Consider the following 12,254-nt stretch of genomic DNA (forward strand, 5'->3'; position numbering starts at 1 on the left):
TATATATATATATATATATATATATATATATATATATATATATATATATATATATATATATATATATGTATATATATATATATATATATATATATATATATATATATATATATATATATATATATATATATATATATATATATATATATATTATATTTCATTTATTTATTATACTTTGTCGCTGTCTCCCGCGTTTGCGAGGTAGCGCAAGGAAACAGACGAAAGAAATGGCCCAACCCCCCCCATACACATGTATATACATACGTCCACACACTCAAATATACATACCTACACAGCTTTCCATGGCTTACCCCAGACGCTTCACATGCCTTGATTCAATCCACTGACAGCACGTCAACCCCGGTATACCACATCGCTCCAATTCACTCTATTCCTTGCCCTCCTTTCACCCTCCTGCATGTTCAGGCCCCGATCACACAAAATCTTTTTCACTCCATCTTTCCACCTCCAATTTGGTCTCCCTCTTCTCCTTGTTCCCTCCACCTCCGACACATATATCCTCTTGGTCAATCTTTCCTCACTCATCCTCTCCATGTGCCCAAACCATTTCAAAACACCCTCTTCTGCTCTCTCAACCACGCTCTTTTCATTTCCACACATCTCTCTTACCCTTACGTTACTCACTCGATCAAACCACCTCACACCACACATTGTCCTCAAACATCTCATTTCCAGCACATCCATCCTCCTGCGCACAACTCTATCCATAGCCCACGCCTCGCAGCCATACAACATTGTTGGAACCACTATTCCTTCAAACATACCCATTTTTGCTTTCCGAGATAATGTTCTCGACTTCCACACATTCTTCAAGGCCCCCAGAATTTTCGCCCCCTCCCCCACCCTATGATCCACTTCCGCTTCCATGGTTCCATCCGCTGCCAGATCCACTCCCAGATATCTAAAACACTTCACTTCCTCCAGTTTTTCTCCATTCAAACTCACCTCCCAATTGACTTGACCCTCAACCCTACTGTACCTAATAACCTTGCTCTTATTCACATTTACTCTTAACTTTCTTCTTTCACACACTTTACCAAACTCAGTCACCAGCTTCTGCAGTTTCTCACATGAATCAGCCACCAGCGCTGTATCATCAGCGAACAACAACTGACTCACTTCCCAAGCTCTCTCACCCCCAACAGACTTTATACTTGCCCCTCTTTCCAAAACTCTTGCATTCACCTCCCTAACAACTCCATCCATAAACAAATTAAACAACCATATATATATATATATATATATATATATATATATATATATATATATATATATATATCCCTGGGGATGGGGGAGAAAGAATACTTCCCACGTATTCCCTGCGTGTCGTAGAAGGCGACTAAAAGGGGAGGGAGCGGGGGGGCCGGAAATCCTCCCCTCTCGTTTTTTTTTTTTATTTTCCAAAAGAAGGAACAGAGAAGGGGGCCAGGTGAGGATGTTCCCTCAAAGGCCCAGTCCTCTGTTGTTAACGCTACCTCGCTAGCGCAGGAAATGGCGAATAGTTTAAAAGAAAGAAAGAAAGATATATATATATATATATATATATATATATATATATATATATATATATATATATATATATATATACATATATATATATATATATATATATATATATATATATATATATATAATAACTATTTTTTTTTTTTTTTTTTTTTATACTTTGTCGCTGTCTCCCGCGTTTGCGAGGTAGCGCAAGGAAACAGACGAAAGAAATGGCCCAACCCCCCCCCCATACACATGCACATACACACGTCCACACACGCAAATATACATACCTACACAGCTTTCCATGGTTTACCCCAGACGCTCCACATGCCTTGCTTCAATCCACTGACAGCACGTCAACCCCTGTATACCACATGACTCCAATTCACTCTATTTCTTGCCCTCCTTTCACCCTCCTGCATGTTCAGGCCCCGATATATATATATATATATATATATATATATATATATATATATATATATATATGGTGTGGGAGGCAAGTTGTCAGAAGCAGTGAAAAGTTTTTATCGAGGATGTAAGGCATGTGTACGTGTAGGAAGAGAGGAAAGTGATTGGTTCTCAGTGAAAGTAGGTTTGCGGCAGGGGTGTGTGATGTCTCCTTGGTTGTTTAATTTGTTTATGGATGGGGTTGTTAGGGAGGTGAATGCAAGAGTTTTGGAAAGAGGGGCAAGTATGAAGTCTGTTGTGGATGAGAGAGCTTGGGAAGTGAGTCAGTTGTTGTTCGCTGATGATACAGCGCTGGTGGCTGATTCATGTGAGAAACTGCAGAAGCTGGTGACTGAGTTTGGTAAAATGTGTGAAAGAAGAAAGTTAAGAGTAAATGTGAATAAGAGCAAGGTTATTAGGTACAGTAGGGTTAAGGGTCAAGTCATTTGGGAGGTAAGTTTGAATAGAGAAGAACTGGAGGAAGTAAAGTGTTTTAGATATCTGGGAGTGGATCTGGCAAGCGGATGGAACCATGGAAGCGGAAGTGAATCATAGGGTGGGGGAGGGGGAGAAAATCCTGGGAGCCTTGAAGAATGTGTGGAAGTCGAGAACATTATCTCGGAAAGCAAAAATGGGTATGTTTGAAGGAATAGTGGTTCCAACAATGTTGTATGGTTGCGAGGCGTGGGCTATGGATAGAGCTGTGCGCAGGAGGGTGGATGTGCTGGAAATGAGATGTTTGAGGACAGTGTGTGGTGTGAGGTGGTTTGATCGAGTAAGTAATGTAAGGGTAAGAGAGATGTGTGGAAATAAAAAGAGCGTGGTTGAGAGAGCAGAAGAGGGTGTTTTGAAATGGTTTGGGCACATGGAGAGAATGAGTGAGGAAAGATTGACAAAGGTGATATATATGTCGGAGGTGGAGGGAACGAGGAGAAATGGGAGACCAAATTGGAGGTGGAAAGATGGAGTGAAAAAGATTTTGAGTGATCGGGGCCTGAACATGCAGAAGGGTGAAAGGCGGGCAAGGAATAGAGTGAATTGGATCGATGTGGTATACCGGGGTTGACGTGCTGTCAGTGGATTGAATCAGGGCATGTGAAGCGTCTGGGGTAAACCATAGAAAGTTGTGTGGGGCCTGGATGTGGAAAGGGAGCTGTGATTCGGGCATTATTGCATGACAGCTGGAGAATGAGTGTGAACGAATGGGGCTTTTGTTATCTTTTCCTAGAGCTACCTCGCGCACATGAGAGGGGGAGGGGGATGGTATTTCATGTGTGGCGAGGTGGCGATGGGAATGAATAAAGGCAGACAGTGTGAATTGTGTGCATGGGTATATATGTATGTGTCTGTGTGTGTATATATATGTGTACATTGAGATGTATAGGTATGTATATTTGCGTGTGTGGACGTGTGTGTATATACATGTGTATGGGGGTGGGTTGGGCCATTTCTTCTGTTTCCTTGCGCTACCTCGCAAATGCGGGAGACAGCGACAAAGCAAAAGAAAAAATATATATATATATATATATATATATATATATATATATATATATATATATATATATATATATATATATATATATGTGTGTGTGTATATTTTTATTTATTCATTTATTTATTTTGCTTTGTCGCTGTCTCCCGCGTTAGCGAGGTAGCGCAAGGAAACAGACGAAAGAATGGCCCAACCCGCCCATATACACACGTATATACGTACACGTCCACACACGCAAATATACATACCTATACATCTCAATGTACACATATATATACACACACAGACATATACATATATACACATGTACATAATTCATACTGTCTGCCTTTATTTGTTCCCATCGCCACCTCGCCACACATGGAATAACAACCCCTTCCCCCCTCATGTGTGTGAGGTAGCGCTAGAAAAATACACCAAAGGCCCCATATATATATATATATATATATATATATATATATATATATATATATATATATATATATATATATATATATATATATATATATATATATATATAAGCAGTGAAAAGTTTTTATCGAGGATGTAAGGCATGTGTACGTGTAGGAAGAGAGGAAAGTGATTGGTTCTCAGTGAATGTAGGTTTGCGGCATGGGTGTGTGATGTCTCCATGTTTGTTTAATTTGTTTATGGATGGGGTTGTTAGGGAGGTAAATGCAAGAGTTTTGGAAAGAGGGGCAAGTATGAAGTCTGTTGTGAATGAGAGAGCTTGGGAAGTGAGTCAGTTGTTGTTCGCTGATGATACAGCGCTGGTGGCTGATTCATGTGAGAAACTGCAGAAGCTGGTGACTGACTTTGATAAAGTGTGTGAAAGAAGAAAGTTAAGAGTAAATGTGAATAAGAGCAAGGTTATTAGGTACAGTAGGGTTGAGGGTCAAGGCATTTGGGAGGTAAGTTTGAATGGAGAAAAACTGGAGGAAGTAAAGTGTTTTAGATATCTGGGAGTGGATCTGGCAGCGGATGGAACCATGGAAGCGGAAGTGAATCATAGGGTGGGGGAGGGGGCGACAATTCTGGGAGCCTTGAAGAATGTGTGGAAGTCGAGAACATTATCTCGGAAAGCAAAAATGGGTATGTTTGAAGGAATAGTGGTTCCAACAATGTTGTATGGTTGCGAGGCGTGGGCTATGGATAGAGTTGTGCGCAGGAGGGTGGATGTGCTGGAAATGAGATGTTTGAGGACAATGTGTGGCGTTAGGTGGTTTGATCGAGTAAGTAATGTAAGGGTAAGAGAGATGTGTGGAAATAAAAAGAGCGTGGTTGAGAGAGCAGAAGAGGGTGTTTTGAAATGGTTTGGGCACATGGAGAGAATAAGTGAGGAAAGATTGGCCAAGAGGATATATGTGTCGGAGGTGGAGGGAACGAGGAGAAGTGGGAGAACAAATTGGAGGTGGAAAGATGGAGTGAAAAAGATTTTGTGTGATCGGGGCCTGAACATGCAGGAGGGTGAAAGGAGGGCAAGGAATAGAGTGAATTGGATCGATGTGGTATACCGGGGTTGACGTGCTGTCAGTGGATTGAATCAGGGCATGTGAAGCGTCTGGGGTAAACCACGGAAAGCTGTGTAGGTATGTATATTTGCGTGTGTGGACGTATGTATATACATGTGTATGGGGGTGGGTTGGGCCATTTCTTTCGTCTGTTTCCTTGCGCTACCTCGCAAACGCGGTATATATATATATATATATATATATATATATATATATATATATATATATATATATATATATATATATATATATATATAAAATCATAAATTTTCGCCATTCACCGTGTCAGCGAGGTAGCGCTAAGAACAGAGAACTGAGCCTGAGAGGAAAAATCCTCACTTGGCCCCCTTCTCTGTTCCTTCTTTTGGAAAAGTCAAAACTGGAGAGGAGGATTTCCAGTTTTCATACATTTATCGATGCTTTATTATTCACAACTATTTTCCTGTTCCTGTCTCAATGACGCTTTATATTCCAAAATTGTGATGTAAATATATTTTCACTGCTTATTTTCTTATTTTCATTATTTTTTTCAAACCATCCCACGACCCTAAGGAGCATCTTTGCGACCCACAATTGGGTCGCGACCAAGAGTTTGAAAAACGCTGTGTAAAGGACAGAATGACTGCCGTAGGCATTGCCGGCCCTTCCTATACGTTCCAGGTAAAAATGAAAAAGGGACAAGAATTAAGTATTCTTACGCAGGTAATATTGGACTAACAAAATGTCTAAATAGGAGAATAAAACTCCTTATTGGGCAGAAGGGCTTGTACAAGGTAAAACGGGGGGAAACTTAGTTTACTGGTCAACTAACGCAAATTAAGAGAATGGTAAAATCAGAGACAATGAAGGCTAAAAGACATTACGAAATTAAAATAGCTAACGAAGCAAAAAAAAAAAAAAGAAAAACACTAGATTTTCTCTAATGTACAGAACGATGGTTAGGGAGAAAATTGCACTTATCAAATCGCATTCTGGCACATTAGTTGATAGTGAGATTGAAATGTGTGAAGTTTTAAACAATCACCTCATATCAGTATTAACGCAGAATACAAACATTCCGATTTCAGAGCAAATTTACAGGAGGAACAAAAGCGGGAAGCTATGCGGCATAGAAATAAATGATTTTGATATTTTGAAATAAATAGAACAATTAAAAGTAAACAAGAGCCCCGGGGCAGATTTTATTTATGCAAAGGTCTTGAAAGAATGGAAGAGCGAATTGTGTTCCGCTTTTAAATGTTTAAACAGTCTCTAGAATCAGGCTTAAGTTCTTAAGCAAAGGACAGCAGATGTCGTTCCCATCTTTAAGAAAGGGGATAGATCCATTGCCTCTGATTATTATCCTATCAGCTTGAAATCTATTGTGTGGAAATTTTTCGAATCAGTTATAGCAGACAAAATACGGGAACACTTGGAGAATCATAATCTCATCAGGGATTCACAAAGTGGGTTTACAAAAGTTGTCATGTCTCAGTAACTTTCTTTAATAAAGTAATCGAAACTGTTGATCAGGGTGTAAGAGTTATGATATTGTATACTATGACTTTAGTGAGGCTTTTGACAGAGTACCTTATGAGCGTCTGCTTAGAAAAATAGTTGCGCACGGCAACGGGAGCTGTGTATTTAATAGAGTTAGGACGTGGCACTGACACAAAACAGAGGGTACGCATCAACTGAGTTACATCGGACAGGGGCAATGTTGCCAGTGGTGTTCCTCAGGGTCAGTCTTGGGACCACTCTTGTCCGTTACATAAATTAACGATTTTGATACGGGAATGGTGCAAAAATAGGTGCCGTAAATTACTCAAATGAAAACTCAGTGAATTTACGGAGGGTCTTAAATAGATTATCAGAAAGGAAAATACATGGAAACTGTAATTCAACATAGATAAATCCACAACACTTATTGCGGTAAAGACAGGAAAACTGATTTCAAACTGGACAATATTACTATCGGCAAAACAGAATGCGGAAGAGATTTAGGAATACTGGTGAACAAGGATCTTAAGCTGCTGTGACAGTGTATCAAAGTGTCTAATAAGACTAATAGGATGTTGGGGTTCATTAATAGGACTGTCAGCAATAAAACTTCTAAAGTATTATTGCAACTTTATCTAGCGTTGGTGAGACCACATTTGGATTATGCGGTACAGTTTTGGGCTCCATACTATGCAGTTGATATAGATTATTTAGAGAGTACAAAGGCGAATGACAAAAATGATCTCTGGAATTAGAAACCTCACTTATGAAGGAAGGTTGAAAACTGAATTTACGCTCACTTAAGAGGAGGAGGGCTAGAGGGGATATTGACAAGTTTTTTAAATGGGTGAAGGGCATCGTGAATAAAGTTCTTAGAATGGCTCCACCGGATAGGACAAGAAATAATGGATTTAGATTAGAAAAAAAAATAGACATAGGTTGGATGTTGGTAAATATTGGTTCGGGAATAGGTTAGTAGATATTTGGAACAAGCTGCCAAGTACAGTGGGGAAAGCTAGGCCCTTAGGCAGCTTTAAACGAAGGTTGGGTGTGCTTATGGGTTCAGGAGGTTGACTGTAGGGAGGACAGACTCAGGACCTGCCTAGCATGGGCTAATAGGCCTCTTGCGATGTCCTCTCTTCTTATGTTCTTATTTTCTCTAATACGATCAAAAAATAAGGCCCCAGCCGCTAAAGGGGCCCCTAGTCCCGACCGTTACATGGCAGCCTTCAGAAAGCCGGAAAATTGTCCAAAACAACCTAAATCTTACAAATATTTTTCGTGTCATGTTACGTTATGGCCCTCTACTGATGGAGAAAACGCCGAAGCGCGTCTGGAGTTTAGAGTCAGATGGCTAAGACCTCAGGTACCAGAGTGATGCACTTGTCTTGAGCAAGTCAGTGCCTGATTGCCCTCTTGCACTAATGTCCCAGGTAAGTAAAGAGGCAGGAAGGGCTGGTCATGAAGGTGGTCGGGGAGGATAAGCTATTCTCAAAGGGAATAGGAGACGTCCCATTTAATGCCGCAAGTTCTGACCTCTCTCCATGTCGTTGAAATGAGGTTAAATTCGTAAGAACAGCAATTCCCATGGAAAGGGTCAGGTCTTCTGTTCATAATCACAGCGGCAGTTTTGACCTGCCTAACATCGAGTATGGTTGTCATGGAGTAATATGTGACTTTGTAAAAGCTTTTCCAAGTGTTAAGGCTGATGTCACAAAACTAACTCTAGATCTCCTCATGTACAGAAATATCGTACATACAGTTGTAGAACCCAGACATCTATCAAAACATGTAAATAAGCAACTCCCAAGCTTGAAGTTTTTGATCATGTTGTGCCAGTATGTGCCATTCAGTTTGGTTGTGAGTTCACACAGCAGTTTTTGCTCTCCAATCGGAGCTCAGATCATGCACATCTAGGAGCTTTGTGAGAATTTTGCTGTAGAGTTTATTAAAGAATTACAGTTACGGTTCCCAGACAATACTGAAATTCTGATAATGTTAAAGCAGTTTCATCCAAGCATTGCTACGTCCGATAAAGATATCTCACCAGTAACTGCAAGGTATCGGTCAGCCTTCAAAGATATAGGTGAACTTGAGAATGAATGGCAATCATATGTATGGAACAGTAGCCTGTCATGCTTAAAGGATGTAGTATCATTTTGGGCAGAGGTGAATGAAAAGAAAAAAATGGGTTGGGCAGATGCCTTCAAATATAGCCTCAATAGCCTTAGCACTCAATTCACTCCCATTTTTCAGTGCCTCTCTGGAAAGCATATTGTTACAGATGAACATAGTGTACACCAGACTGAGAAATCGCCTCAATATCCAAGCTGTGGAGGCAATTCCATTAATTAGATATGTACCGAAACTTCAATCACACACATATGTGAACTTCCCATTAACAGATGAGATGCTAAAGAACTTTAATGCCAAAGATCCTTTAACATTAGATAACAAAAAAAAAAAAAAAAGGGAGAACCAGAGAAGGAACTGATGGTGTTATTACCGTTTCGGACATCCAACGAATTTTGTCAGTTTAGGTTTGTTAGGTTAGTTTTAGTTTGGTTGAAATTGTATTACCAATAGTTTTTGAAGTCTTTTGAACGATTCCATTTCTATTGCAAAAGATACATGTCCGAAAAGGTAATTTTACCAATTAAACTTTCGTTTGATAATGTAATACATGAATATACACTGCTGAATAATTTGTAAGAATTCTAATATAATTTGTGGGGAAAATTAGAAGACGGAAAAATTGGATGCATTCGTAAGAATTTCATATATTAGAATTGGCAACTGAAACGCTAAGTGTATAGTATCGTGGGCATCAAAACAAACTCTTGAGACACCTACCAAAATATACTGCTGCAAGTTATTATGGCACTCCAATATAGGTCATTTTCAACTGGTATTCGAAATGTCATACGGGTGAGCATTTACTTTACTCTCCATATAATAGATTTGTTACTTGAGCATCCATGGATATACTGCTGATACCGCCATGAGTCGCTGCCTTTGCCAGTAGAAGTGACTTACTGTTATTTTAGAGGCACCACAGAAATAACTTATGGCTTTGGATAACAAGCATGTAAATGGAACCTTACACCTAATGAAAATGATTTATGTTAGTGGAGAATGATTTATGTTTTTCCCTGTAAGAAGTGATAATGGGTATGATCAAGTAAAATGTGGGTAAAACCTAGAGGTATGATCAAATAAAAGGTGGGTAAAACCATGGGGTATGATCGAGTACAATGAGGGTAAAACCAAGGGGTATGATCAAGTAGAATGTGGGTAAAACCGAGGTATGATCAAGTAGAATGTGGATAAAACCAATGGGTGTGATCAGGTAAAATGTGGGTAAAACCTAGAGGGATGATCAAGTAAAAGGTGGGTAAAACCAAGGGGTATGATCAAGTAAAATGTGGATAAGACCAATAGAATACAAGTATAGATCAATAGAACCTATGAAAACCTTTCGTAGAGTCAAGACTAACCTTATTAACTATTTTTATTCATGTAATATTCTAAAGCTGTTGTCATCAAATATCTTATGCTACATTGGTAACGTGGAGTTGTTAGAAGTAAGCACTCTGAACTCTGCACAAACTAAGCGAACATAAAATCTGGGGTATGAATGCAAATTACATGGCTTACTTTTTTTAGGGGACATCAAAAATATTGTAAAATTAGGTTTTTAGGGGAAATCACGTAAGCTTTATGTATATTACTGATCTTTAGATGTGTATCAGTGCTTTTACCCCACATTTTTCTATAGATTATAGCCCCCAACCATAGTATCTATTATCATAGCATAAAACCTAATCCTCCAAATCATGATCCCCTGGTCTAAAATCAATTAAGTATAAGAAGTTCATTGATATACATTTCTTCCAAGTCCATAAGTTGCTTCAGTGGTGCCCTTAAACATACTTTACCAGAACTTCATCGCTTTCAACTTTGTACATAGAATCCATGATTAAGCATCTTGTCAGTTGCAAGTGAGTATCACCAGATGGCATGAGCTCCCATCCTATAATGGTGTTTTTTCACTTTGCTTACTCCCATTAAGTGTACTCCAAAGTCTCATTGCATCAACATCTAATCTCCCATTTTTTTCCTCTCATTCTGTTTATTCTCAATTTCAACTGATTTAACCTACCCTGCATTACCCAAACCTAATCAAACTTACCATATGATAACATAAAATACCTAAACCTACCTTGACATAACCTAACCAGCCTAATCTAAGCAAATATAACTTGTTTGATATATAATCTCCTTTTTTGTATAATTTCGTTAGTCTTCTGTCAGAATAATTGGTTGCAATATATACAGTGTGCTGTAGACAGAGCGTAGCAGGCTTTTGTCAGAAATGCTAGGTGTAATATGTGCAGTGTACTGTAGACACGAAGAGAGTAGTTGCCATTCTTAGACAAAATGGAAGTGGACAAACGGATTTTACCCTTCCCAAAGGCAGCCACTGTGTAGTCACAGCATAACACATCAGTGCTGATATGTTTCTGTTAAAGTTTAGGTGCTGTGGAGGCTCAGGTGAGATTTTCGTAGGTTCTGTTGATTTTTTCTTTTAGTTTTTACCTACTTTTACAATAATTGATGGCCCATTTCCCCAGACATTGACAGCCTTACTTAGTGAAATAGTATCCCTTACATTATTGCTTTACCTAGCATAACAAAGTGAACTCAGTTACATAAGCACCAGTGATAACCCATCTCTTGCCATCCACTTTCATATTTACCCACATCAATATATGTACCTATATCTCTGATGCCTATTCCTTTTGAGAAGTCCCATCAAGGGGGTGACCTTGACAATAGAGATTCCACTTATCCCTGTCATTACTTGCCTCCCTTGCATACACTATTCCATGCATTCCTCCATCATTTCTTTCCCTCCAGTATTCTTCCATCCATTTTGTCACAAGTGGTTTTCCTCTCACCCCACCTTCTTTAATTTGCTATCATACACTCTCCTTGTAAACTCCCAGTCTTGCATTGTTTCCATATGCCCAAACAACCTCAAAGTATTACATTTCAGCCACTCTACAACTCCTCAATTAATTCCCTCTGTGTTCCCTGCCATACCACATCACTCATACATCCCTTTATTTCTTTCTTCATTCAGTCTAATCATGCCACATGCTTCTCTCAAGTAGCTCATTTCCACAGCCTGGAATCTTGACTTATTTGACTTATTCTATGTCCTTATTTCGACTTCACAGGTCAGGGTTGGGAGGATTGTGCTGTCCCTTAATCCTCTCTTCTCTTCTATACTTACACCTCTTCTCTTCATTATTCTGTTAAAGGATCCAATGACTTTTCTACCCTGTAATGCTCTCTCCCTTATCTCTCCATCCATATCACCAAACTTACCCCAGACAATTCCTAAATACTTAAATTCTCTCACCTCTTCTTCTCTTTCTCCACCCATATCAAGAGCACAGTTTAGTACACTTTCTTCTTTCACTCTATATGGTTTTACAAAATCTTTATTTTCACTCTGTTACTTTGCTTTTACTTTCTTTTACCTTCAATCACCTACACTTACACAGATCATAAAACACACTTATAACCTTATCCATCTCCTCTTCACTCTTAGCAAACAACACGTTATCATCAGCAAACAGACTTGCTACTATCCACCATGTCTCACTACTACACTCCATCTCTGCACCCCATTTCTCTAGTTTTGCTTTCATCTCTCTCTTATCACTACATCCATATATGTAAAAGCCACAGTGATATCACACAGCCCTGCCTCACTTTACTTTTGCTCAGCTCTCCTTCCACTC

General features: G+C 39.2%; 1 protein-coding gene across 1 annotated transcript in view; it reads left to right on the plus strand.

Moving 5' to 3' along the window:
- Nucleotides 1-9,229: 9,229 nt before the first annotated feature.
- Nucleotides 9,230-12,254, plus strand: part of mRpL4 (mitochondrial ribosomal protein L4) — a 61,482-nt gene continuing 58,457 nt past the window's right edge. Inside the window, exon 1 of the mRNA XM_071663879.1 lies at nt 9,230-9,369. Within this exon, the coding sequence (XP_071519980.1) occupies nt 9,319-9,369 (51 nt within the window). The 5' untranslated portion in view covers nt 9,230-9,318. The remainder of the gene's footprint in view (nt 9,370-12,254) is intronic.

The sequence above is a fragment of the Panulirus ornatus genome, chromosome 8 (genome assembly GCF_036320965.1).
Source record: "Panulirus ornatus isolate Po-2019 chromosome 8, ASM3632096v1, whole genome shotgun sequence".
Classification (NCBI taxonomy): domain Eukaryota; kingdom Metazoa; phylum Arthropoda; class Malacostraca; order Decapoda; family Palinuridae; genus Panulirus; species Panulirus ornatus.